At 45.3% G+C, this 27,133-nt stretch overlaps 1 protein-coding gene across 6 annotated transcripts in view; it reads left to right on the top strand.

The window, feature by feature from the left end:
- Positions 1–27,133, top strand: part of PLA2G7 (phospholipase A2 group VII) — a 39,149-nt gene that overhangs the window by 2,177 nt on the left and 9,839 nt on the right. The window contains exons 2-6 of one of the 6 annotated variants that reach the window (XM_059178171.1): positions 12,681–12,740; positions 19,868–20,010; positions 23,379–23,500; positions 23,947–24,094; positions 26,236–26,329. In XM_059178171.1, the coding sequence (XP_059034154.1) occupies positions 19,902–20,010; positions 23,379–23,500; positions 23,947–24,094; positions 26,236–26,329 (473 nt within the window). In that variant the 5' untranslated portion in view covers positions 12,681–12,740; positions 19,868–19,901. Of the gene's footprint in view, positions 1–3,283; positions 3,327–4,931; positions 5,046–12,680; positions 12,741–19,867; positions 20,011–23,378; positions 23,501–23,946; positions 24,095–26,235; positions 26,330–27,133 lie in introns of all 6 variants that reach the window. The other 5 variants (XM_059178172.1, XM_059178170.1, XM_059178169.1 and 2 more) reach the window with 5 other exon arrangements.

Genomic DNA, 27,133 nt, shown 5'->3' with positions numbered 1-27,133 from the left:
GAAAAAAAAACTAACTTAGCAGTTGAGAAAGAAAAAGCCTGCTATTAAGAATCAATATTGATTGGATTACATGGGATAGTTTTGTTCATTCCTTCATTGACTTCAAGAGATACTTACTGAGCACCTACTATGTGCATGGCACTGTATACAGTACAGTGAATAAGACCGATATGGTCTCTGTCCTTATGGATTCCCTGTTCTAGAATCGAGGGACGAGCAAGGCAAATTTAGATATTACTAGATGTTTTGGAGAAAAGGAAACAGCCATGGTAGAGTACTGTGATGTGTGTGTGTGTGTGTGTGTGTGTGTGTGTGAGAGAGAGAGAGAGAGAGAGAGAGATGGACAAGTTGGAAGGCCCCAGCTTCTTAGATTGGGTTTTATTTTTTTCTAGATTTTATTTATTTTTTTGAGAGAGAGAGCACATGAGAGCAAGCAGGGGAAGGAACAGAGGGAGAGGGACAAGCAGACTCCACACCGAGCCATGGAGTCTGACACAGGCTCAGTCCCACAATCCAAGTTCATGACCTGAGTCGAAACTCAAGTGCCAGATGCTTTAACCAGCTGAGCCACCCAGGTGCTCCCTTAGACTGGGTTTTAAAGAGAGCTCTATCTTTCTTTTCTCTCTCTCTTTTTTCAGATTTTATTTATTTATTTGAGAGACAGAAAGAGAGAGCAAGAGCAGGGAGGAGGGCAGAGGGAGAAGGAGAAGCTGGCTTTGCGCCAATCAGGGAGCCCAGCATGGGGCTCAATTCCAGGGATCACGACCTGAGCCGAAGGCAGGTGCTTATCCCACTGAGCCACCCAGGCGCCCCCTAATGTGTCATCTTTCTGAGGGATGACCTTGAGATGAGCCCCCAGAATACTAACCGATTATTCTGGTGCAGAGACCCATAATCACACAGTCCTGACACCAAGCTCAGTGTGTTCCAGGCATAGTCGGAGGGCAGTGCGGCTGGTGGAGTGAGGTTGAAGGCCAGGGGCCAGGTCATGCAGAGCCCCGTAGGCCGAGGTTCGCCGTCTGGACTTGAAGTGCAGTGGGAAGTTAAAGGCAGAGGCGTGACGTGATAGATTGCTTCAGAGGTCACTGTGAGTGCAGCGTGAAGAGTGGGTCACAGGAGGAGAAGAGCTATAAGGAGACCTGCCCTGGGTTGATCATGGTGACCCAGCAGACCGTGGTAGAAGTGGGTGGGTGGAAGCTGCTTCGGGAGGTAGAGTAGGAAGTGCCTTTATTCGTCTCTCGCACATGTCCCATCTACCTAGCTACGATGACATTGCTACATCTGGTCCACTCCTCTCGTAAAAAGAAATAAGCTAGTCATTATGCTCTTAAAGGTAACGTAAGACATTATTACTATTAATTGCTAATGGTGTGTGACTTTGAATTTCCTGTGCTTCATTTTCAGAAATTTTATAATAATTTTATAATAAACGTAATTATTTGGACTCAGTTTATTCTTTCCAACAAATTATGTTTCTTGTACAAAAAACATATTTTGATCGGCTCAGAAGGTTGGAAAATCCTAAATAAGAGTTACCCACAAAACACACCACCCTAGAATGTAGGGAAATAATGCTACAGTCTTAGCTGGCTTACTCTGGGGAGCAGAGTGTGATTAGGTAGAATCCTAGATAAGACTATGAGTCTGGGAACTGTAATAAACTGTAATAAAAATTTAGAAGAAAGTTAGCACATTTGCCTTTGTCCTGGATACAGCCATGTGCAGATATCTGAGTGCAAAGATCTGTTGATAATTGAAAACCTATACGTGGCAGCAGAATTTCTGGAGAGGGCTGTGAACCAAAGTTGAATAGGGCTGTTTCCCTTAGTGAAGCATTCTCTCTCACAGGGGACTCTTGAACTTTCCCTGGTTGATCACTGATGAAATTTTAGAGGGCCAGGGGAAGTGTGTTGAAGTTGTTTACCCTGGAGGGTACGGTTGACCTTCTCAGGGACAGGACGACTAACTGCCGCAATGAGGCAACCCTGTTTCTCTTTCCTGCCTCATTTTGACGTGCACTGATGGGGAGGAGATGTGTCTGTGTGGAAGAAAATAGAGGTCCTTCCTCATTTACGTGGTGTGCAGTGGAGGACTGGGATCTTGGTGACTCGTTGGGCTCCTGGTTACCTTCCCTTGCCAGACCCCATTAATGATTTACTGGCCAGAGCATCAGATTTTGGCTTGAAGTGGCCCGTCTGGTGATTCAAATGGCAGACAAAATATGACAGGGATTATGGGATCTGTATAGACCCTTAGGATTGGGAGTGGTCGGGGCATCGTTTAGGGAGAGGCTATGGTTTCTCCTAGAGGCGCCTAATGATGCTCTTTGATTTATGTTTTGAAATATTGAATTAGCTGCTACCCTTTAAAAATCAGGAGATTTTATTTTTTTTTAGAGATTTTATTTATTTATTTGACAGACAGATCACAACTAGGCAGAGAGGCAGGCAGAGAGAGGGAACATGGTAACACCTGCTAGAACAGCATGGCGGTGTTCCTCTCTGGATGGTCTCCTTTGCCACAGTTCCCACCACTGTTTTGTCTGTTACTCATGTCCTGTTTAGCTTATTTGAGTTACCTGGCTGGCCCTCACAGGCTTCGGATCTGAAAGTTCAGGTTTAAGGCTAACTAGTCCTGCCCATCCATCCCGCTTCTACCCTCATCCATTGCAGGAATCCCTTTTTCAGGATCCTTGCTGGGAGTCCCCAGACCTTTTCAATTGCGCCTCTGCTAGAAGAGCATAATGTCGAAAAGCTCCTGCTACAGGGTCCTGTGCTCTGGGTTCCCATTCGTGCCCTTTTTCTGTAGAACTGGAGCTCTTATGTGCCATCTGGGGCTTCCCAGAGCCAAGACCCCTGGTTCCTTGAGCAGCTCCTCATATGGCCCTGTTGTCTTGTTCCCTCATCAGTCTGGTTATTGTTCAGTGGTTGTCCTTTTGAAGAAACTTCCAGTTGTGAAAGCCCTTACAATTCAGAGAGTTCAGAGAGAGGTGGTTTCCCTGATGTGAAAGGTACGGCTTGCCTACCAGGATGTCAGTCAGCAAACTGCCCTGTGGTCTTGGGGAACTTTGAACATTTACGGCCTTAAAGCTATCGAGGACACCGAATGTTGGGAAACTGGTTGCAGATGAGTTTCCATTTCCAAAATGGGAGTAGAATCGATTAATTTTATTTTATTTGCAGCTGTTGAGGATTTCGGCTTATCAGTGTCTCTTTCATTCAGTTAATGTCACAATAGGTAACTGCTTCTTACTCTGCTTTTTGAACCCTATGTCTTTTCTTAGGTTGTGAAATGATTACACAAGAGTTGTATCAACTGTGCCTGAGGTAAGAGGCTTCACACACTTTTGCAGAAGTCTCTGGGGAAGTTGGACATTTGAGATAATGTCCAGGTGAAGTTTTGATTTTCTTAGCTAATATGGGAGGGAGAACACATTATGAATAGAGCAGGTACTCTCTCTTCTCTTTCTGAGTTGCGATTTTAGCAAGGATGAGGCAAGAACTTCTAGTGGTGCTTGAAACCCTTCTTGTGACAGAGCACTCTCCCCACAGAGGTCTACCTCACAACAGCCTGATTATTAGAAAGTTCTTCTTTGGGGCGCCTGGGTGGCTCAGTCATTAAGCATCTGCCTTCAGCTCAGCTCATGATCCCGGGTCCTGGGATGGAGCTCCCGTACAGGGCTCCTTGCTCGGCAGGAAGCTTGCTTCTCCTTCTGCCCCTGCTTGTATTCCTTCTCTCACACTCTCTCTCTCTGTGTCAAATAAATAAATAAAATCTTTTTTAAAAATTAAAAAACAAAAAATAAAATAAGAAGTTCTTCCTTGTCCTGACCAGGCATCCGTCTCCCTAATGCTGGTTTCAGAATGAAATAAATATTTCTTCCTTATTAAAAAAAGATATAGTCTCCCCAGTCTCCCTTTAGACAGGGTTCCTGAACCTCAGCATTAATGACCTTTTGGGCCAGACGTTTATGTTGTGGGTTCTATCTTATGCACTGCACTGTAGGATGTCTCGTAGCACCCCTGGTCTCAGCCTGCCAGCTGCCAGCAGCATGAGATGGCAGGGGGTGGTGGACCTGAGAAATGTTCCACTGTATGGCCAGGGACCTGACCTGTCCATATGTGTCAGGGTTAAGAGGTGTTAGCTCTCCAAATACCATGGAAGAACTAAGTGCCTACCACCAGTTATGCTGTGAATTTGTACTCTGAGTAGTTTTAATAATGGTGACGGTGACAACAGCTAGCAAAGCTCCAGAAGGTCCAATCCAACCAGTTCTTCCATTGGATCTAACCCCCACTCCCTTTTCCCCTCCCTGATGGTCTCTGACCACCTCACCCAGGCACAGGTGCGTGCTGATGGGATGAAGGAGCCACAGGCCGGGAGCATCCCTGGGATTGGGCTCTTCCTCTTGTCAGGCACTTCCACACCCAGGGCAGCGGCCACCTTGCCTGTGCATCGCAGGGCTCCACAGAGGCACTCAGAGAACCTGGGCAAACTGCTGGGGACTAGAATGTCCACTGTGCTCTACCCCAGGCTCTTGGTCATTAGTTTGGCCTTGCACCCGAGGACCATGCAAGATGGCGCCCCTCTTGCATCACAGGAGGCCACCCTCTTCCACTTTTAAAGACCCTCTATGACATTGGGCCCACCTGGATGGTCCAGGATAATCCATTTTCAATCTAAATCAGCTGACTGATTTCAGTAATCAGCTGCATTCAGTCAGCTGATTACCTACCTTAATTCCATCTGTAACCTTGATTCCTCTTTGCTGTGTAATGTTCTGGGAATTAAGATGTGGAAATTTGGGGGGGGGGGGTGTCATTGTTCCACCAGCCATATACTCCCGTTCCAAAAGTTCATCCACAAGAATTTGAGGAACAGCGTCCTGGTGCATATGAAAGAGCCGTTTCTTTTCTCTTTACCAAGAACAGGAGAAGTAAGCACAGACCCTCATCTCCTGCCAGGATTGGGATTGACACGGATTTACTCATCAGCTCTTGACAGAAATTCTGGATTCAAGAGTGGACATTTTGCCTACTATTTTGGTTTGTCTTTTGTTTCAAAGAGGGAAATGATGCCATGGGGCGCCTGGGTGGCTCAGTGGGTTAAGCCTCTGCCTTCAGCTCAGGTCATGATCTTGGGGTCCTAGGATCGAGCCCCACATTGTTTACCCTGCTGAGCAGGGGGCCTGCTTCCCCCTCTCCCTCGGCCGCTCCCCTTGCTTGTGCTCTCTCTCCTTTTCTCACTCTCTGTCTGTCAAATAAATGAATTCTTAAAAAAAAAAAAAAGTTGGGGGTGGGGGATGATGCCTGATGAGAATTTACTAGTGACGGGAACAGGGTTAGCGGAGGTCATGGTATTATATAGAGATCTCGGCTGAGATTCGAAGAGCTAGTAGGAAACTGAGGCTTGAGGGATAGACATTAGTACACAGAAGAAAAGACAGTATCAACTTTTATATAAAGTCATCTCTACCCCCAATGTGGGGCTTGAACTGATGACTCTGAGATCAAGAGTCAGGAGCTCTACTGACTGTAGCCAGCCAGGTGCCCCCAGAAGGGATCAACTTTTATTTTTATTATTTTTTATTTTTTTAAGATTTATTTATTTATTTGACAGAGAGAGATTACAAGTAGGCAGAGAGAGAGAGGAGGAAGCAGGCTCCCTGCTGAGCAGAGAGCCTGATGCGGGACTCGATCCCAGGACTCTGAGATCATGACCTGAGCCGAAGGCAGCGGCTTAACCCACTGAGCCACCCAGGCACCCAGGGATCAACTTTTAAAGGGACAGTAACAGAATGTGTTCTCTGAACGCTCTTTAAAGGTCTTGTTTATCTGCCAGGATACTACAAACTACTACAAAACTACAAACTCTTCAAAGAGGAGGAGCTTTGTAAATATTTGTTATTTCCTTTATTTATTTTATATATTTTGAAGATACGTATCTATTCTTGTTCTTACAGTTGCCCCCAATACACACACTCCTTCTTTATTTTTTACGTATCTGAGATCACGGATAACGTTTATTCTCTACATAACGTTTTACTTAATATTAAACATAAACACTCTCCATGGTCATACGAGCTCTACTAAATATTCTTTCAAAATTATTTACCAGAAGTAAGGCAGTATGTTTGGGTGTAACAGAAAATGTGAAACATTATGGGAAAACACCATAATTCTGTCACCCTTATTAAATTAATAGTCTTTTAGGGTGAATTTTTACACAGCAAAATTCTATAATCTATTTTCAGTTAAAATTGCATAGCAAACTGTTTTTTAAGTCCTAATGAATTTGTTTTGTAAATGTTAATAACTGAATAAAATCCCATTGATGATGTTCCCTGATTGTTTGAGGTTCTGTAGGAAGGTATGTGTGTGTGTGTTGGTTCCCATAAATAGAATTGGAGCAAACACCAATAGTGCATTATATTTTTAGGATTTTTCTTCCCTGTGAATATGACTTTTTGTGGGTGCTGATCTTAGAAATAAAGCGAGAAGGTGAAAGGGTATGGACCATTTCAGGCTGGCCAAATTGCCTTCCCAAGGTCGGGGAACCTATCTCTATCCCCGCTGCAGCGGCCAAGTATGCTTTGGTAAATTTCACAGAGTTCAAAAATATGTAAGTCCATGTTCCCCACATTTTGTTTACCAATTATTGATCTGTCCAGCCAGGTATGTGTTTTTGCATGAAAATGCTTTGGCTGCTGGTGTCAGTAATGAACCTTCAAACATGGTGATTAGTAACATTGCTGTACAAAACATTTCAGTGTCCTCCCCTTGGATTCTCCGGTTGTAAGTGTCCAAAGTCAATATTATACTTATCCGGGCCCTCATTTGCAAACATAAATACTGTTCCAGCTAGCTCAAATCCAGCGATTGAGTAGAAGGTCCTTTTCTGTAGAAGGAGAACCATAGAAGAAGAACAGACGTCTTATGAATTCTGCCTCTGTGTTGGGACTCAGAGGCTTCCCCATTAGTCCCCTCTCAGACATCTCAGTGGCCATCAGAAGTTTAAAGAAGCCAGTGTCTGAGAAAGCCAGGGACTAGTAGCCATTGATAGTAGTCCTTTGTTCAGAAAAGCAAGAAGCACTGTTTTCATTTTATTAGTATGGGAAATGTTTGGTCATATTGATGTAAAATGTGCAATACTTCTATAGGAAGATTGGTGATCGCTTATAATATAATAGCATGAAACAGCCAAACAGCTTTACCTGAGAAATCAACCCAGAGAAATGGATTCGAACCCATGCAGATGTGTTGTGGAAGCAACAGAGGACTGTGAGACATTTGAAAAGGTGAAAGGTATTGGACCATTCCCAGGAGCCGCTTCAACCTATTTAGGAAAAGAAGACTGACAAGCAGTCTCAGTGTTGAAAAGTGACACATAAATTAAGCGACACGTGAAGGGGTGGAGTGAGACTGGTTTGGGGTGCTGAGGAGGAGCGAGGCCGGAGCCTGAGACAGAGAGCTGGTCGCAGAGAGGAGAGGGTGAGCTGTGGTCTGGAATTAAATTGAAGGCAGAGAGAAAGGCTTCCGAGGGAGCGCCCTCCTGGTGTTTCTGCTTTCCTTAGAGAAGGAGCTGTTTCCATCTTCAGTTTTAGAGAACAGGAGGGCAGCAGGAAGGAGAGTGCCTCCGTTCAAGGAGCGAGCACTTTCACCTAATGGGGTGAGGTGAGCTAAGGAGGAAGGAAGGGGCTGCCCAGAGGTCACTGGGACACAGGAAGACTAAAGTGTGGCCTGGGGGCCCAGCCGTGTTCAGTGGCTGTGCTGAGGCTCTAGCCCCTGTACTTGACATCCTCTGTAAACCCCGGATGCACACACATGCACATCCACACATGGTCGGGCTAAGGACACACTCAGCCTTCTGCGGGGCCGAAGTCATTCCTCTGCTAGCTCAGCCCATGTTCACTGAACACCAGCCTGGAGAAGGGCCTACCTGGGTGAGGTGGGAAATGTCACTGCCTGTGGGACAGACGTCTATGCTCGGATGTACGGCCTGGAAGGGTCTCTCTGTGTTCTGGCCCCCCTGCTCTTGCCTCCAACCTCCTAACATCTCCTATACCTCCTGACTCCCACGCCTTCACTTACAACCTCCTCTGGGTGAAATGCCCTCCTTCTCCCCACTAACTCAGGTCAGTCTGCTAAGGATCCTCCTTCCACAAGTGTCAACTCCTATGTGACCTCTCTTGGGAAGGTGTCCTCTCCTGGGAGGCTTTCCACGCCTTCGGGCATCATGCAGCCCCTGGAGTCAACCATCTGCCTCTGTGTCCACAGCAACCCACATTTATCAAAACATCTCAAGCCCCAAACTGCATTTTTAAAAATCCCTGGCTCTCTCCATGCCTCCTCAGCACTTCACCTGAGCAGGGAGAAGACCCTAGAAGCTGCAATGCCGCAAACACGATCCCGTTCTCATCCCTCTTGTGTCATTCGAGACAAAGACTACATGAAGCCAAAAGAGCGTAAAACCCATGGATATAGTTAGAATAATTCATTTACAGATTTTTTTGATTGCGGTGTTCTAAGTACATTTATCAAGACTGAAATTTCCTCCTAGCTTTAAAACTTTTTTTTTTTTTTTTTTTTTTGAATCCTTGCCGTACTGCTTCCCTTCAGAAGGTATAGGATGCTTATCGTAGGAGGTAGCCATACGCTTAGCACCCGGTGCTTGGCACACGGGGTGCTTACTAAATGTTTGGATGGGTGGATGGGTCAGCGGATGGCCTGGGGTCTAGGCTGCTGTGGTATGATGAGACAGCACAGGGGGAAAGTACACACCACTACGGAGGACCAAGTATGTGGGCATTGTGGGGGGGCAGGTGCTTCTGGCTGAGGAAACCATCCAGGGCATCACAGCAGGAGACCCCCAACTGGATTATAGGGGGGAATACGATGAAAAGGAAGTGTGTGGTGCATACGCATCAGATGAATGCATTAATGAAGAATTCACATGTCTTAGTAAACCTCAACCTATATATAGGACAGACCCTCCATAGGCTATTAGAGAAACCTACCTGCTTAGCAAGGAGGCTCACAGTCATACTTATTTCTCCTAAAATAGATGGTTTTCAACTCCATTCTGCATTGAGCATGTGGTTTTGTCCCATCTCCTAGATAAGGGAAGGCTCTTCTGCCCGTATCCACTTGTTCTTTGTGTAGCACAGTGATTCTCCACCAATGGCAGCTCCAGCTGCCTACCCTTCCCCACCAGGGGACCCTTGGCAAAGTCTGGAGACATTCGTGTTTGTCACAAGCCCCGGGGGATGATGCTGCTACTGGCTCCTGGTGCCTAGAGTCCAGCGTTGCTGCTAACTATCAAGGACAGTTCCAGGAGAAAGAATGACCTGGTCCCACATGTCGGTGTGGAGAGGATGAGGGACATGGCGGCATGGGAAGCCCATGCTACCCTCACTGCCGGGGCTACTCCACAGGGTAAACCCACCAACTTTCAGGTCATGGGCCCTCTTCTTTCTCAGAACGTAGTCTCTAGAATCTAGTTTATTTTGCTCCTTGGCGCGAGCAAAACCCCTGCGTCCCGCCAGGAGGTCGCAACGTGTAAAGAAGAGATAGAGAGGTGGATATGATGTAACTCACTTGATCTTTATTGGGACAAGGTCCGCACCACTATCGTGGTCCGGTCACGGTCCGCTGAAATTGTCACGGAGAAGGAGACGTCGCCTCACAATCTAGACAGAGAGGTCACCGCAGAAGTTGAGACTGAGAGCCAGCGAGTGGTCGGCAACGAAGCTGTCGGGGCATCGGTAACACCGGCGATGATGTCCTCCCGACAGGGAACTCGCTTCACCTCAGTCCAACCCGATGCCTCCTTATATACTGTGCTAAGTCTCCTTCGAAAACACATTACATCACTTATTTTTCTCATGCTTGCACATCAGACACACACACACGTCAAAAACATTTTTTGGTCTTTACGATATTTCGTATAAGTAAAAAAAAATGTTTACAACTTTTTGCTCCACGCTAATCTTATCACTGCACGCATATGGTTTAGGCTTACTTGCTATGTGGTATTTGCTACGAGGCTAGTTTGTTATCACTACACGCATATGGTCTAGGCTTACTTGCTATACTACGAGGTTAGTTTGTTATCACTACATGCATATGGTTTAGGCTCACTTGCTATGTGGTTAGTTTGCAACTTGTTTCTGTTTTTCATTTAGTAGGAGTTTGCTCTTACTATATATTATTTATTTATTCATATATTTATTACACTTTATTTATTAAAGGTTCGTACTCACTACACTCCTAAAGGATCTAAGCTGGTTCCTGGTCAAGAAGGGGAAAGAGACACGCACTGAGAGCTGGCGTGTTTGCTGTGGTGCTGGCCTGTCCCTCACCTCATCAGTCTTATGACAGTGGTAGTGTTCATTCCCCTTCATCAGCTGGGACATTTAGGTTTCCAAGATGCAGTGACTGGCTGAGCTGATCTTCTGATTACAGGCCTTTCCTCTTGCCCTTGTCCAGAGCTTGGCATGATCCTATGTTTTTCACAAAAGCCCAAGTGCACCTGCCGTCCAGTGTTGGGCTCGCTGCTGTCGCAAACCTGATGACCTCATGATCAGGGGACAAGGTGTTTTGATCCCAATTTGACCACTGACTTGCTGTGTGGTTCCAGGGAAGTTTTTTTTGCACCCCCCCCCCTTTGGGGGTCTCAATTTTCCTGTGTATAAAACAAGGGGATTAGATTAGTTGGTGTCTCGTGGTTTCATCAGAACTGGAGTAAGTTATGTTCATCTTTAAAAAAGAAATTATCTAGTTTTTAGAGAGAGAGAGAGAGCATGAGCGGGAGGGACAGTGGGAGAAGGAGAGAGAGAATCTGAAGCAGACCACGCTCAGCACAGAGCCCTACGCGGGGCTCTGTCTCAGAACCCTGAGATCATGACCCAAGCAGAAACTGAGAGTTGAACACTTGACAGACTCTGCCACCCAGGTGTCCTATGTTTATCTTTGTCTGGAGCACAAAACCAGGCATCTTTGAAGCACATTATTCTCTTTTGTTTGCCACCCAACATCTCAAACCTCCCTCTTCTCCCCATCCCCCGACACACTGAAACTATCTTTAAAGCCTGGGCATTGTGTAAGACTGATGATTCACAGACCTGTATTCCTGGGGCAAATAATACATTATATGTTAATTTAAAAAAAAAAAAAAAAAAGCCTAGCACAATACCTGGCTCATGGGTGCTCATTTGAAATTGTAAAAGCCACAAACCATTGATTTTTTTTTTAGAAAAAATACCTACCCCAGATTTTCTTTTTTTTCTTTTTAAGACTTTATTTATTTATTTGAGAGAGAAAGAGAGCGAGAGCGAGAGAGAGAGAGAGAGAGAGAGTGTGTTCACAAGCAAGGGGAGGTCACTTAATTTACTGAGCCAGCCAGGTGTCTCTGCTCCAGACTTTCAGAACAAAATGAAGCACACCTTTCTTCTGAAATTATTGCTTCAAAACAAAGCCTCAGATCAATATTATCTCTGGGGGCTCCTGGGTGGCTCAATGGGTTAAAGCCTCTACCTTCGGCTCAGGTCATGATCCCAGAGTCCTGGGATCCAGACCTACATTGGGCTTTCTGCTCACTGGGGAACCTGCTTCTCCCCCCAATCCTCTCTACCCCCCACCCCGCCACCTGCCTCTCTGCCTACTTGTGACCTCTGTCAAATCAATAAACACAAATCTTTTTTTTAAAAAATTAAAAAAAAATATTATCTCTGAATTGGGCCAAAAATCTCTAAGGGTCCAGCTTAAATTTTGTTGCTCAAGGAAAGAGCTAGGGTTTTGTTGTTTCATTTTTCTTCTTCTCAAACTGTGCATGTTCCTTGTTGACAAATTAGCAAAGCACATGTTATAAAGAAGGCTAGAATCCTACCACTTAAATATAAACACTGAGAACATTCTAGCTTTATATGCATCTAGACTTTTTTTTTCTACTTGTGTATAAACATACATTGTTAAATGAAAACAAGAGCATATGATACTAATAGTTTCGACTCGTTTACCTGCAAGAGCAGGGCTTGTTGATCAAGCCTCCAAAACCCACTAGTCGTTTGAGTCAGGAAATCACTTCGAGCCTCAGTGTTCCTAACTGTAAAATGGGGGTAATCGTGATGAAGTTTTAGAATATTAGTGAGGTTCGGTAGGGTGAGGGCCAGAACCGATGACCAAGAAAGAATTCTTGAGACATCTTTGGTGCAAAATGGTGGTTTATTAAAGCACGGGGACAGGACCAGTTGGCCCAAAAAGCTGCTGCCCTGGGGCTGTGAGGAATAGTCTATTATGTGTTCCTAAGTTGGGAGGGAAGGGGTCAGGGATGGTGTAAGTCTCTAAGGAATTTTGGAAGCAAGTTTTCCAGGACCTTGAGGAGCTAGCTATTGTTGGGGAAAAGGTTATTCATTACCAGTAGTAAAACCTTTGTTGTGAGACCCTTTAGATGTGTATCAGTGGGCCCTAGGCTTGGCAATGATTGTCAACACTATCTTAGAGGGTTTAGAGATACAGGATCCTGGTGGGGGTAGGAGTCAGTCAGGCTAGGATTGCCCTTTGCCCTTAGCGAAGCCTTAAGGTGGAGAGTTCTAGAGGAATGTCACTCTGCCTGTTTCAACAGCTTATCAGCAGGTAGGGAAATTTAATAATTTTTTCTTCTGCTTCTGTTTCCCACATCAGTGGTGTTATGCCCCAATAATGGGTCCGTGATTAAAGGAGCGAGACTGATACAAAGCGAAGGTAAAGCAAAGCTTTATTTCGCGCCAAGCATCAAGAATCTAACCGAACGTTCGGGGCCGCACCCTCTTACAAAAGAGGGCAGCCCTTCTCTGCTTCACAGACTAGCTTTTTAGGGCAAAGGCCATGCGGTCGGGCCTGGCCACGCACAGGGGGCCAATGAGATTGTAACACACACAGGAAGCTCCACAGTGATGCTAGGTGACCAATTGAGTTACAATTTACCCTAGTAGACATTTGAACCAGCCTAATACACCTTGGTTGGGATTGGCGCCCAAAAGGCTCCCAAAGGGCGGGGCCCACACTCCTTGGTAACCAGGGAGACAGTATGAATCCCCCCCACTGATTGTTGTCTCCACCTGGCCTGACCCCACCCTTGTATCTGGGCTTTGTTACCTGAAGCCAGTTTCCAAGTAAATCCCCTGGGGGAAGGGGAGCAGAGACAGTTTCAAAATAGGTCCTTACAAGTGGTACCTGCCTAACTCTACTCCTTGTTGTGAGGACTAGCAATGACAGACATTATGTACACTGCTAGACAGCATTGGTACATAGTAGGTGCTCAAGGACAGTCACTTAAACCTCACTTCACCTTTTAAAATTTCTTAACTAAACCAGGAATCAAGTTTTGGATTCAGAAGCTCTGAGTTGCAGTAAAACTACTTATTTGTTTATCTTTAGGAGTTTCTGCTAATATTCAAGCAGACAAAAATCAAAGCCAGCAAGTCGAGAAACTGGAAAACCAATCCTTGAGTCTCTTCCCAGATGCCTATGATATGTTAATCAGGAACGTTGGTGGATACTTCCAGAAGCTTGCTTCATCAAGTCCTCCCCCAGGTCCAAGGGGTTCTCATTCAGGCTTTTAGACCTTGTAAACCTGATTGAAAATCTGATATCAAGATCCTCTTTCCTATTACTTCTACAGCTTTCTGTGCAACATCACTAGTTTAATTTTAGAAGGGCTTCTTGTCCAGAATTGCCTATTTCACTGTTAAAACTCCTGGAAGAGGACTGGCTTCTACTGCCCAAACATAGAGAAAAAAAAAAATGGTTTCAAAAAAGAACAATTTTCCCATTATTGTTTTTTTTTTTTTTTAAGATTTTATTTATTTGTCAGAGAGAGAAAGGGTGCACAGGCAGGGGGAGGGGCAGAGGCAGAGGGAGAAGCAGGCTCCCCACTGAGCAAGGAGGCTGACGGAGGACTCGATCCCAGGATCCTGAGATCATGACCTGAGCTGAAGGCAGACGCCCAACTCCTTGAGCCACCCAAGTGGCCCCCCCCACTTTTGTTTTTAATAATGAGAAGAAATTGCATCTCCAGAAGAGAACTGTTTGCATCCCTTAAGTATGGTCTATTACCTAGCTCTCTCAAACACAGAAGTTACATCACAACCTATACTATGAATATTCAGACTCATGGTTTATAGACTATCTCTTCACTGCAGGGCTGAATGGTAGAGGGCAGCCTCACTCACGCTGGTGGAAAGCAGGGTGGCCACCTGGGTAACCTGGTTAAGGGGGCTGGGGTAACCAGGATGGGTTACTGCCCACAGGATCAGACTTTTGAAATGTCTTTTTTTTTTTTTCTCCAAAGCATTTCTTCCCGAAAGTATATGATTCTTCCCTTTAGAGTAAATTTTCAGGGGCTTTGATAGCATGTCCCCAGGAGACCTTGGCTAAAAGAAAGGACTATTATTCAGAAGTTGATGAGGAAAGCCTCATGAGCAGACCAGAACCTCTTAGCAGCTTGTTAAACTAGAGAGCTGTTACCTTGAGAAGCCAAGTAAGGAGCTGAAAGGAGAACATTTCATAAATCTTGAGTAGGATGGGGTAGAGGATAAGAGGTACCCCAAACTTTAAGAGGGGCCTAGCAGGCTACAGAGGAGAAGGCCAGTGAATAGAGTTCCCCAAGAAGGCATGCTAATTACAGTGTTTAGGGGTTGTTAGAGCCCTTAATGAATCCCATTAGACCTATTCAGTAGAACCACCTATGGACAAAGGGGATGATGGTCAAGGATGCCTTCCTGTTCCTGTCTCAAGGTCTTGATTGATGCACTAGCTCTTACTTCCTTAACATTTATTAAGCAACTACTTACCTAGGGGCAAGGCAGGCCAGTTGCAATGCAAAATGAGTATGCTAACCTTTGCATTTACCTAGATGTAAAAACAGTTTTGCATATATTCACCATTTAACCTTGGGTTGTCTTTATCCTCAGCCCCATTTTACAGATAAGGAAATAGGCTCAGAAGGACTCTGTAGCTTGCAAGGGGTCACACTGCTAGCATCAAGGTGACGGTTCACACCCAGGCAGTTGGGCTCTAGGCCCTGAAGCCCAGGTCATTGACCCCTATCCACTTCAGTGTGTGGGGAAGTCACCCCTGGTGTGAAATCATTGGGGAATGTCTTTCTGGGCTACTTGGTAGTTCACACCAAAAAGAGGATAGAATCCTTTCTGCTCATTCAAGAAATATCTCCCAAGTGCTTGCTCTCTACTGGGTCCTTTGTTAAGTTATAACAGTAAGTGACCTATGAGACCAATCCCGGTCCTGGGGGAGCCACAGGCCACTGGGTGAAGCAGTTCTGTCAAGAGAGCCTCGTGGCAGAGGCAGCAGAATGCCCACGTGGAGACCTGTACAGAACGCCAGCAGAGTCGAGGGGGTGGTCTTCCTTGTGACTGGTGGCTCCGTGGCTTGACTGCCCAGACCCAGGACCCTCTGCTTGCTGGGGTAGGAAAGCCCCTTCTTCTCTGGTGCCATCGAGGAGCCAGGCCCAGAGAAGGCCTCCTTTCTTGACTGTAGGGAAACTGTGTTGAAGATGTCCATGGCTTTGGACGCCGTTGCTTTGCCACCAGCCGGAGACAGTCTTGGCACAGTCTGCCCCCCCACCTCCAACACAGCACACTGGCCTGAGGCAGCAGTGGAAGGCAGTGCCTTCTGTGGCTCTGGGAGGGTGGAGGAAGGAGAGGCATCCAGTTTGGGTCCTTCAATCACTCGGTCCAGAGGGCTCAAAGAAAGAAGGCCTGCCTGCCCTCCAGTCCTGCCTGCAGGTGGTGACCTTGTGACTTCAGGCAGGAGCCGTAGCCTGTCCTCCATTGCTCTTCTTCCCCCAAAATGAAATGCAGGGCGCTAGTATCTGCTTCTCTGTTATGTCCACTAGAGCTTTATTCCCACCATGTTTTGTAAAGAATCTGTTACAGCATTCATCACCGTTGTTTGAAAGGCTCTCATCTCAACCCAGTGGAATTTTGAAGCTAAAAATCACATTTGTTTTAAAAAATCTTTTTTAAAAATTAAATTTTAGAAATCTTTTTATCCCAAGCATAGACTGACACATTGGCATTCTGAAAATAGAGTACATGAAGACATGAACACGTGAATGAAGAAATGAGGCCGCCAATTATTAAATTATTTTTTTTAAAGATTTTATTTATTTATTTATTTATTTGTCAGAGAGAGAGAGAGAGAGCAAGAGCGAGCACATGCAGACAGAGTGGCAGACAGAGTCAGACAGAAAAGCAGGCTCCCTGCCGAGCAAGGAGCCCAATGTGGGACTCGATCCCAGGATGCTGGGATCATGACCTGAGCCGAAGGCAGCCACTTAATCAACTGAGCCACCCAGGTGTCCCAATTATTAAATTATTTAGAGGGTTACTACTTTGAGGGCGAGATCAGACAGCATGCATGATAGGCTGGCAAGAACCTCTAAACGAATAGTACTCTCTGGGCTCCTGGGAGGCTCAGTTGGAAGAGCGGATAACTCTTGATCTCAGGGTCAGGAGTCCGAGCCCCACATTGGGACTAGAGTTTACTCAGATAAAAAAAAAATAATAATAAATAAATAAAAATAATAAATAATTAGTACTCTTTTCATTCCGTTGCAGCAGTTTCCAAATACTATATTCTGGGCATGGCTGTGTGGGGATCTCTCAGGAACTAAAGTGCAGATGCCCAGACATGCCTAAAGATTCTGAGTCAGTAGGTCTGGGGTAGGACTCAGGAATCAATCAGTATGCTCTTTTTTTTTTTTTAAAGCATGTGAGCTTGAGCCGTTGGCTGAGTGAGGTGGGGACATGGAGGAAGAGAGAGAATCTCAAGTAGGCTTCATGCCCAGCTTGGAGCCCCACTGGATCCCAGTCTCAAGACCCTGAGATCACAACCTGAGCCAAAATCAAGAGTGGGACACTTAACTAACTGAGCCACCCAGGTGCTCCTGGCACTATGAATAAAGGTTCCCTGAGAGCCACCGTGGCTTGCATGAGGTCAGGTTGGAACTCCGAGTGCCATTTCACCAGGCCTTAATTCTGCCCTGCTTCGCTCTTAGGACTGCAGGCGATGGCAGTGGCATAGGTCTTTCAGGAAGCCGGGAAGGGCAGAGCACCCCAGTCCTGCTCAGAGGACTTAGGGAAGCCCTCCCCAAAATTGGCTGTCTCTAACTCTTCCTGAGGTGGTTACAGGGATCGTGTCACAATCACTGAGGAGCTGTGACCAAGCTAACTTCCTTTGCATTAGTGTGATATTCCTAAAAAATCTCTGTTGACCTCCCTATGTGTTTCATTTTGCCTTCATTTTTCCTCATTTTCATGCCCCGTGATTTTCCAAATGGCCAAATGACACTCCTCTTATTAGTCATGGGCTGTGAGCACCGCGGGTGGAATTTTCTCAAGCCTCATGTCCCTGTAAATACTTTCTGTGGATGATGTTATTGGATGGGAAACCCATTTGTGATGGTCCAGCAGCAGGGGAGTGCTGGAGGCTGGTGAGCAGAGAGCCTCAGTTCAACTTCTGTTGCTTATTTGGAAAACTCAGTAGCTGTTTCTTTGGATTCATACACAGTACTCTGCGGTTTCCAAGGGTTCTGGCATGTGGCTTCAAATAGCAATTAGGGCAAGAACAATGAGACAGATGCTCATCTCTTTAGAGAACAGTTTCTAGCTCTTTATTAAGGCCTCTTTTCAATCCAGGAAGTTCCTGAACACAAGAGCATCATCGAAAGAGTCATATGTTCATTAACTTCACAAGATTATCATTCTAGGGGCAAGAGAAATCAGGGCTACCCAAAGTTGGTGTGTTGTGGTTAAAAGCAGGGACTCAGGGGCGCCTGGGTGGCTCAGTGGGTTAAAGCCTCTGCTTCAGGCTCAGGTCATGATCCCAGGGTCCTGGGATCGAGCCCCGCATCGGGCTCTCTGCTCAGTAGGGAGTCTGCTTCCTCCTCTCTCTTTTCTGCCTCTCTGCCTACTTGTGATCTCTGTCAAATAAATAAATAAAATCTTTTAAAAATAAATAAATAAATAAAAGCAGAGACTCAGATATTCTGGATTCGAGCCCCACCTCCAGCCCTTGCTAACTGTGTGATGAGTAAAATTCTCCTTGCCTCGGTTTCCTCATCAATACAGTGGGGATCATTAAAACTCCTTCACAGATTGTGTAGTGATTGATGACTGAGTAAGATAGCCTTGCCAGAAACTGAAAAATGCTGGGCATATAATAAGCTTCCAAATGTTGGCAACGTTGTTATTTATTTAGTGAACATTTTTAAAAAATATTGTATTTATTGAGAGAAAGCAAGAGAGCGAGAACAAGGGGGAGGGGCAGAGGGAGAGAATCTCAAGCCGACTCCATGCTGAGTGCAGAGCCAGATTTGGGGCTCAGTATCAGGACGCTGACATCATGACCTGACCCGAATCCAAGAGTTGGGTGCTTAACTGACTGAGCCACCCAGGCACCCCAGTGAATAGACTTTTTTGAGCAACGCCTAAGTGCCATTTTAAAATAAAAAGGCAAATTACAGTGCTAGGTACTCATATGAAAAGACTCAAAACATACTATCAAATTAAAAGTGTATCTTCAAATGAAGTACTACAAACAAATTTTAAAACTTTTATATACATATATTTATGTGTATGTATGTATGTATGTGTATATGTCTATGAATTCTATGTAAGTATTCAAGCATAGGAATACTTCTGGGAGAAATCCGTTAGCAAGTTACTATCGGTAAAGAGATAAGTCAGTTTTTTCCAAGGGCAAACTTGTACAGTAGGGTCGAGTTGAGGCACCCATACCAGGTGGTTTTTGCTAATAAGTTGTTAGTATAGCACCCAATTGTAATATCATTTCTTACTATCATGAGTCTAATATGCTGTCTGTGAGGCTATAGATACTCATTCATGAATTCTATAAACATTCAGGCAACACCACTTCATGCCAGGCCCTCCATGAGGCAGTGGGAACGTACATAAGACCTGACCTCTGCCTTGGGGAAGGTTTCAGGGTAGGAGGATTATAGAGATCACCAAAAATAAAAATACCATCAGCACCAAAACAGTCACAGCTGCAGCCATATGATATTTTATAACCCCGATGGAAACACCAGCCAAAACTTACGGAGCATTTGCAAATGTGCTAGAAATGCCTATGGATATTATTATGAATGTGATCTATGATTGTTACAATTATTGATGCTATTCTTTCTTTCTTTCTTTCTTTCTTTATTTATCGGGGCAGAGGGAGAGAAAATCTTAAGCATTGACTCTGTGCTGAGCACAGAGCCCAACACTTGGGGCTTGATCTCACGACCCTGAGATCCCAACCCCATCTGAAACCACGAGTTGGTCGCTTAACTGACTGTGCCATGGAGGCTCCCGTTGATGCAATTTTTAACCAAAGCAAACTGCTTCAGAGTTAGAGAATCCGTGACCAGCACCCTCCTGTGACTGCTAGAAGTGTGATTTCTGTGCTCTGCCTTCCAGCATTACCAAGGATTTTGCCTCCCTGATGCCTTTCAAAAACCCAGCTCAGGGGTGCCTGGTTGGCTCAGTGGGTTAAAGCCTCTGCCTTCAGCTCAGGTCATGATCCCAGAGTCCTAGGATCAAGCCCTGCATCGGGCTCTCTGCTCAGCAGGGAGCCTGCTTCCTCCTCTCTCGCTGCCTCTCTGCCTACCTGTGATCTCTGTCTGTCAGATAAATAAATAAAATCTTAAAAAAAAAAAAAAAAACCAGCTCAGACCATGTGCCTTCCTCCCTTAACAATATATATGAAGTCAGGTTGCTCGTACCTTAATCGCACTGATTGCTCAGCCTATTTAAGTCCTCTTTATTGCATGTTTTTTTTTCTTTTAATAACCTGCCCTGAAGAAAGTTAAGCTGAAACTGCTGCGCAGCTTCCAAGATGTTACCACCCAAAGTGCATGCGCTTTTCTGCCTCTGCAGCTGCCTCGCACTGGTCCATCCTATTGACTGGCAAGACCTAAATCCTGTTGCCCAAATTAGATCATCAGGTAAGAGGTCTCTTTGTTCAAGGGCTTGAGCTTGAACTGACCCATTGCCAGACTCGACTGACCCCAGAGCAGTTGCACGTGTGGACTTTTAACTAAGGTTAATTACAAAGAGGCTTATGGAGACCTTGTGTTCTGGGGCACGGAACAAAGCCTCCCTTTCTCCTCACTCCAACCAAAACTGAAGAAGCTCCCGTCTTCTTCAACGTCATGACGGCAGGACAGAACCAAGTGAGGCATTTTCAGGTAAACCAGAAGCTCAGCTCACAACCACGGTAGAAAACTTCCTCAACCCGGCCCCCGGTCTCTCACCACCGTAACCCGCCCCCACGCAGGCGCAGTGACACAACCCCTTGGGGTTCCCTCAGAGGCAACCGCAAAACCTGCTCCCGTGGAAGAGGAAGGACAGGCAGTTGTTTTGATCAACAGGTTTAGTTCTGGTTCCTGTGGGGAGGGGATGAGAAAATGGCAGGTTAGGGTCTTGGAGCCCAGAGGGGAATGGTGTTTCCACTGTCCTCACAAGGAGAGGAAGGGACAAGCTGAAGAGCTCTGGGTGAGAATGGGCGCGCATCTCTTGCTCGTTCTTCCCTTGTAGTGGGAGGGAAGAAAAGAGGCAGAGGTTGAGTCAAGCCCAGAAGAGGTGGCCTGAGTGAGGCAGCCCTTTCTAGACAAGGACATGTGCCTTCACTAAGAAGGACCTTGACTGCAAAGAGCTTTGTGAATGCCTGCAGATCCCGGAGCATTGTGCTGCATCATCTTCTGTAGCCAGCTTCCTCTCAGGTGAACCGTGTAGGCGGCTTCTGAATGGTGTCACACTGTCTAGCCCCATGCCTGGTCACTCTGGGTCTAGCTGCTCAGGTTTGACGGGTGACTCCTTATTGTAACATTTACAAAAAGCTTTCATCACTCTGTGCCTGATAAATATTGCCCTGTTCCATAGCTAGGAAAGTAAAGGCATCCCTAGGAAGGACTATATGTTGTGTCTACATTTGCATGGGGAATGGTGTAATATCTCACAGGTGCACTCATTCAACAACACTTACCAGGAAGCTGAGGCACTGGTGACTAAGGCAGTGAGTTTGTGGACAAGCTCAAGGACAAGCTCAAGGAGCTTCCAGCCTAGTTGAATTAGTTTTCCCATTACCTTTTCTAAGGATTGGAAACAAGGAGCATCTTACACCATGAGAGGATTATCAGTGAAGAGACATTTACATCATGTACTTTTTATTGGTACAGCATGGGAATTTCAAAACACATTTTATATCCCCTTCATTGTTGAAAATCATTGGAAAGCTGGCATTGGACAGGCAGAAACTTGGGGAAACAGACACTACTTTATTCATCATTATAGCCTCATCCTTGAGCCCAGTGCCCCATTCTCAGTGCTCAAAAATATTTTAATTACTAGAAATCATTTATTGAATAAAGGGTTAAAGTAATGGATAGTTGTTTGTATTTTTCTAACCAAATGAATATATAGAAAGTAGGGTTATGCAGGTGAGGTATGAGCTAGAGATATCCTTTTTGCGAGTGGAGGATATGAAGCTATGTAAGGAAATACCATGTTCCTAGCATGTGTACAATTCATCTCAAATCCCAGGAATGGGTATCAGGAATACTTGACAAATGAACCCCACTGGAAATGTGTAACAAGATTCATAGCCCTGAATCGGTTCCAATGCTTCTCTTAAACAAAGGTTGAAAAAAAAAATAGGACGTGACATGTATAAATTCTGAACCACAAACTGTATCCTCTAGAGGGTAGCCCGATTCTACCTGACAAGCCTCCTCCTGCCTCATCCTTCATGATGAGCCCTGATCTAACAGATGGTTCGAGAACAGGAAATCCAGGACTGTGACTGGATTAGCTGCAGGCTGATGAAACTTTCCTACAACCCCCAACCCCCGGCCCCGCCAGCACCAAACAGCCACAGAGCTCTGTAGACTTATACCCCAACCCAGGTCAGCTCTAGGTCTCCCGAGAGGTCAGGTGTCTCAGACTAGACAGCCATATAGCCTCACCTTGACCTGTGGCTCCTAAAGGTTGAGTGAGGAGACTTTGCGGGAGGGCGGGTTTTAGAGAACCTGGGTACTCCCAGGTGATTGAGAAAAGTTCCCTGAGCCTATGTGGAATGGAGATCTCACAAGAGAAACTTTGTGTGACTCAGAACCCTCCCATGGCTCTAGAACTAAACTCTTACTTTCAGAGGTGGCCCCTCCAAGGCAGCTGTGGGCTCTCTGGGACTCTTCCTCAAACTCTGTGAGCCAGAGTCCTCCCCCTCAAGCCCGGTACTATCCCATCATGGCTGATGTGGGTGGGGTCACAGCAGAACAGGGCTTCTCCTCGAGGAGGGACAGTCATGTGTGGTATCTCCCTATGGATTAATGTCTCCCTGTTACACCACAGAACATGGCTTGGTAGAACATCTTAAATGGGAAAGAAAGTGCCTTTCTAAATAGGACTGAAAATGTTCACCTTAAAGGTGAAGTTGTTTTTTGTTTTGTTTTTATGTCTGAGGAAACACCTAGGACTTTGGATCTGCCCAGAGGGAAAAAGGTATGATATAGTTTAGATCTGCTAACCCTCCCCTGAGGGCTTAAATTTGGGTAGTCAGAGTTAGCTAATTCTAGGTAAGGAACACATAATACCAGTTGTCTGCTGATGACATGTTGTGTGCTGTGCTAGGACCTTGGCTTTCATCAGCACTTTATTCTTAGAACTGTCCTGCAGGCCAGTCAAGTGCTTTTTGCCCCACTTCACAGAGGAGCATTGGAGAGGGGAGTAAATTGCCTAGGCCAGAGCATCACAGCATCAGAAGTCTAGCTGGGATCCTAACTAGGATCACCTAGCTCTAATGCTCCAGGTCCATTCATCTCCTGCTTTCCTTGGAACTCCCTCCTTACCTTTGAACTATCAGCTGTTGACCCGTGTGTCCAACCAGGTGGTCTAGTACCTCAGCCTAGTGCTGTTTGTTTGTTTGTTTGCCTAGTACTTTTCAAACTTTAATAAGCAGAGCTTTTCTGAGTCATTAGAATTGGGTTAAGGCTAAAGAGCTTGCATGTCCAAGCTCCAAGGTTCATGTTTGGGAAAAACGGTCTTTGACATGATCTGAGTCAGAGCAGAAAGTATTAGGAGGTGATAGCCTTAAGTACCTTAGGGAAAGGGCTGTGTCCACCTTGCTCTTGTATCCCCACAAAATACTTTGCTTACATCGGGCCCTTAATAATTATTTGTGTTTTACTAGTTGGGTAAAGAAATGAAGGAGACCAGAAACTAAGGGGTGTGACTTCATTCCTTTGGAATTTCCTTTTGCATAATAAAGTCTGGTGTGTAATGAAGGACAGCGAGATAATATTTACCTTTTTTTCAGCATGGGCCAATAAAATACAAGCTCTGATGGCTGCTGCAAGCGTTGGCCAATCTAAAATCCCCAAAGGAAATGGATCTTACTCTGTTGGTTGTACAGACTTGATGTTTGATTATACTAAGAAGGTAATGCTTTGATTAATACCACTTAGCCTTATAATCTAATATTGACTCTTAGTATTGCCCACTAAAATGATTCGAAATCTGTCCTTGCCCTCACCTGAGAATGACTCATGTTGCCATTTATCTTGTCCCATTGGAAGCCTTTCGCAAGTTAAGTCATTCCCCAATTTGCTGCTGTCACCTGACCAATTTATCTTTAAATTCTCTTTATTTTCTTCATCCATAATGGTTGAAACCAACATGCTTGTGCTTTCTTTTCACTCAGAAAGCATACTGTTCTATTTTGCTTCTCTTTCTACTGTATTCAGTCACCACAGCAGCTTAACTTTTTTTTTTTCGGGACCTCTCTGTGAACAGCAGAAGTATTTGGGTCTTCACTAACTAAATGTGCAAAATAGCTATTGGAGAAGGAACCTTACTAAAAGTACGTTAATTTCTTTCCTCTGCAGGGTACCTTCTTGCGTTTGTATTATCCATCCCAAGAGGAGGACTACCATTCTGACACCCTTTGGATCCCAAACAAAGAATATTTTTTTGGTCTTAGTAAATATCTTGGAACACATTGGCTTATGGGAAAAATACTAAGCTTATTTTTTGGTAAGATTCCCATTGATCCTGCTTTGTAGGCTCTAGAATATAAGAAAAGCTGGAAAACAGCAGAAGTTTCAGGCAAAGATAAAAGTAGATTTTCTCTAGTCTAAACTTCTCTTCAGAAAACAAAGTGGGTTTTGTTTTTTTTTTTTTGCTTTTTTTTAAAGATTTTATGTATTTATTTGACAGAGAGAGATCACAAGTAGGCAGAGAGGCAGGCAGAGAGAGAGGGGGAAGCAGGCTCCCTGCCGAGCAGAGAGCCCAATGTGGGGTTCGATCCCAGGACCCTGAGATCATGAACTGAGCCGAAGGCAGAGGCTTTAACTCACTGAGCCACTCAGGTGCCCCAGACGAGGTGTTTCTTAAAAGCCCAGATAACCATCAGAGAATCAAGGGTTCTCATTTGCTTTGTTCTACATATATGGGGGGAGATGGAGGGAGTGAAAGTGTGAGATTTTCCAACTGCCTGTAATATCTGTCTCTGGCTGGTCTTTAATTTTCCTGCTCACATACTGTGGAGGAGCAGTAATCTGGTGAGTAAGAAGCAGGCTGGCTGTCATGCCCCATGCCCTGGATGCTTTGTAGGAAAGGGAAAGCCAATTTCTCCCCTATGGTAAGTGAGGGGACTCCATCCTCATTCCCATCACCCATCCCCAAGTACCAGGTTCTCTCACCAAGACAACCTGCTGGGCATTCATGACTTCGTTTGTCTACCTATCACCAATATAGATGTTTCCTTATCTGTTTGCTCAGACACTACTGTTGGGCCAGGGCTAACCATGTCTTCAAACTTCCCTCTCAAAACTACCTGCAACTTCTGGCATTTATTTTAAATTTCTCCGTGGAGTTCTCTTAAAAACCCCTCTACAACAGAAATGATGGAAATATCACTACACCTCTGTATGGTGCTGAGTAAGTTACAAATCACTTCCAGAGCAATCCTCAGTCTTCATGACTGCAGCTCTGTCTAATGAAGGAGAAAATGGAACACAAATCACTGAGGGTGCGATGACAAGAGCAGTTGAGAAGTGCAGGAAGGAAGACAGTATCTTTCATGCTTTGAGTTGCTTACTGATGTCACGAGATGAGTGCTTTGCATATATGTCCTGCTTTGATACCATTCTCACAAAAGCCCTATAAGACACCATCTGCTCGGGTGCCTGGGTGGCTCAGTGGGTTAAGCCGCTGCCTTCGGCTCAGGTCATGATCTCAGGGTCCTGGGATCGAGTCCCGCATCGGGCTCTCTGCTCAGCAGGGAGCCTGCTTCCCTCTCTCTCTCTCTCTCTCTGCCTGCCTCTCCATCTATTTGTGATCTCTCTCTGTCAAATGAATAAATAAAATCTTAAAAAAAAAAAAAAAAGATACCATCTGCTCTGTTTTATGAAAGAGGAATGGGAAACTCAAGAGTTCTTGGAACTTGTTCAAGGTCAGTAATAAGTAGCGGAGCGGCATCCAAGACCACATCTGAGTATGAAGTCAATGGTGTGTTCCTCTTGATCAGAACCAAATTAAAAGGGAAGGAGTTCCTGATTCGAAGATTCTGGTTCTCAGTGTAATGCTCCTGCAGTTCATTTTAGTTTCGGAATATTCTCTTTGAAGTTCTGCCAACACCTGGGCTTGGCACTAAGGAATAGCCTTCCTGAATACACCTGTAAGTAGGAGACTGTCTTATCTTAAGCACAGAGCTGGCAGTGAGAACAGATGATTAATGATTTTATGGTATTGAGAAAAACTACATGCTTCAGGTCCTAGGTCGGTAGGTATCTAGTAGCAGACTTTTTTTTTTTTTTTTTTTTTTTTTTAAATTTATTTATCAGAGAGAGAGAAGGGGAGAGAGCGAGCACAGGCAGACAGAATGGCAGGCAGAGGCAGAGGGAGAAGCAGGCTCCCCCCTGAGCAAGGAGCCGGATGTGGGACTCGATCCCAGGACGCTGGAATCATGACCTGAGCCGAAGGCAGCTGCTTAACCAACTGAGCCACCCAGGCGTCCCTAGTAGCAGACTTTTTAATGAATTTACTAGTAGTACATTAAAAACATAAGTATGAATTCCGTGGGTCAGGATTTGCACTAAGAAGATGTAAGTTAAATTAACCAGGAACATTCAAGTCAGAGAAAACACTAATGATCATTTCTCATTATTGTCTAGGTTCAATGACAACTCCCGCAGACTGGAACTCCCCTCTGAGGACTGGGGAAAAATATCCACTAATTGTTTTTTCTCATGGTCTTGGAGCATTCCGGTAATGTTTGAAAGTCTGAACAATTTAAATTCCGAAGGACCAATGACCGAATGCATCCCACTCCCCCAAAAGAAGAGCAAATTTTAGAGTATCACACTGGGTCCTGTCTTGGAGGAATTGGGGTTCTTCAGCCTTTGGCTGTGGTCTGTTCATCAGTCCAGGCCTATCCTGTCAAGTAGTTTCTTCCTTCCTTCCAGCTCATGGGGACTAGCCTCATGACAAGAAGAGAAGGATTCACACTTTTGGCTGTAGCCCTTGTATGTTGTAATATTTACAGTCTGAAAACCATCCCCTGGGTTAGGCCTTCTGAGAAATTGACACCAAGATTGGATTACCTGTAAAAGACATTTATTGAGAGAAATGTCTATGAAGGATAGAGGGAACAGAGCAGGAAAAGATAGGGAGAACCTTCAGATCATGATGCAGCTTGGACGCATGGGAAGGAGATGGGGAATGGTGAGATTGGGTACAGAGTCTCAGATTACAGCACACTTCAAAGAGACATGAGACCAGGCCAACCGAGGGAATGCTTGATTGGAAGTTGCTCATCAAAGGAGTCCTGCATCTTACCAGAATGGACCTACATTAGTGCCCATACTGCCCAGTCACTGGGTTCTGCTCACAGGAAGCTTAGCTGGTGCTGATAGATCTAGAGGGGCAGGGGCACTGCCCCTCTAGAGTGCCCCTCTAGAGTGGGGTCTTGAATCAGCTCTGCTCTCTGTGGCATGACCTCGGAGTGGCACATTTTTCATGACCTCCACTCCCTCTCCTCTTCCATCCTTTCAGCTGCCTACCCTTCTTCTA

The sequence above is a fragment of the Mustela lutreola genome, chromosome 6 (genome assembly GCF_030435805.1).
Source record: "Mustela lutreola isolate mMusLut2 chromosome 6, mMusLut2.pri, whole genome shotgun sequence".
Classification (NCBI taxonomy): domain Eukaryota; kingdom Metazoa; phylum Chordata; class Mammalia; order Carnivora; family Mustelidae; genus Mustela; species Mustela lutreola.
This window is presented reverse-complemented; position numbering and strand designations above follow the sequence as displayed.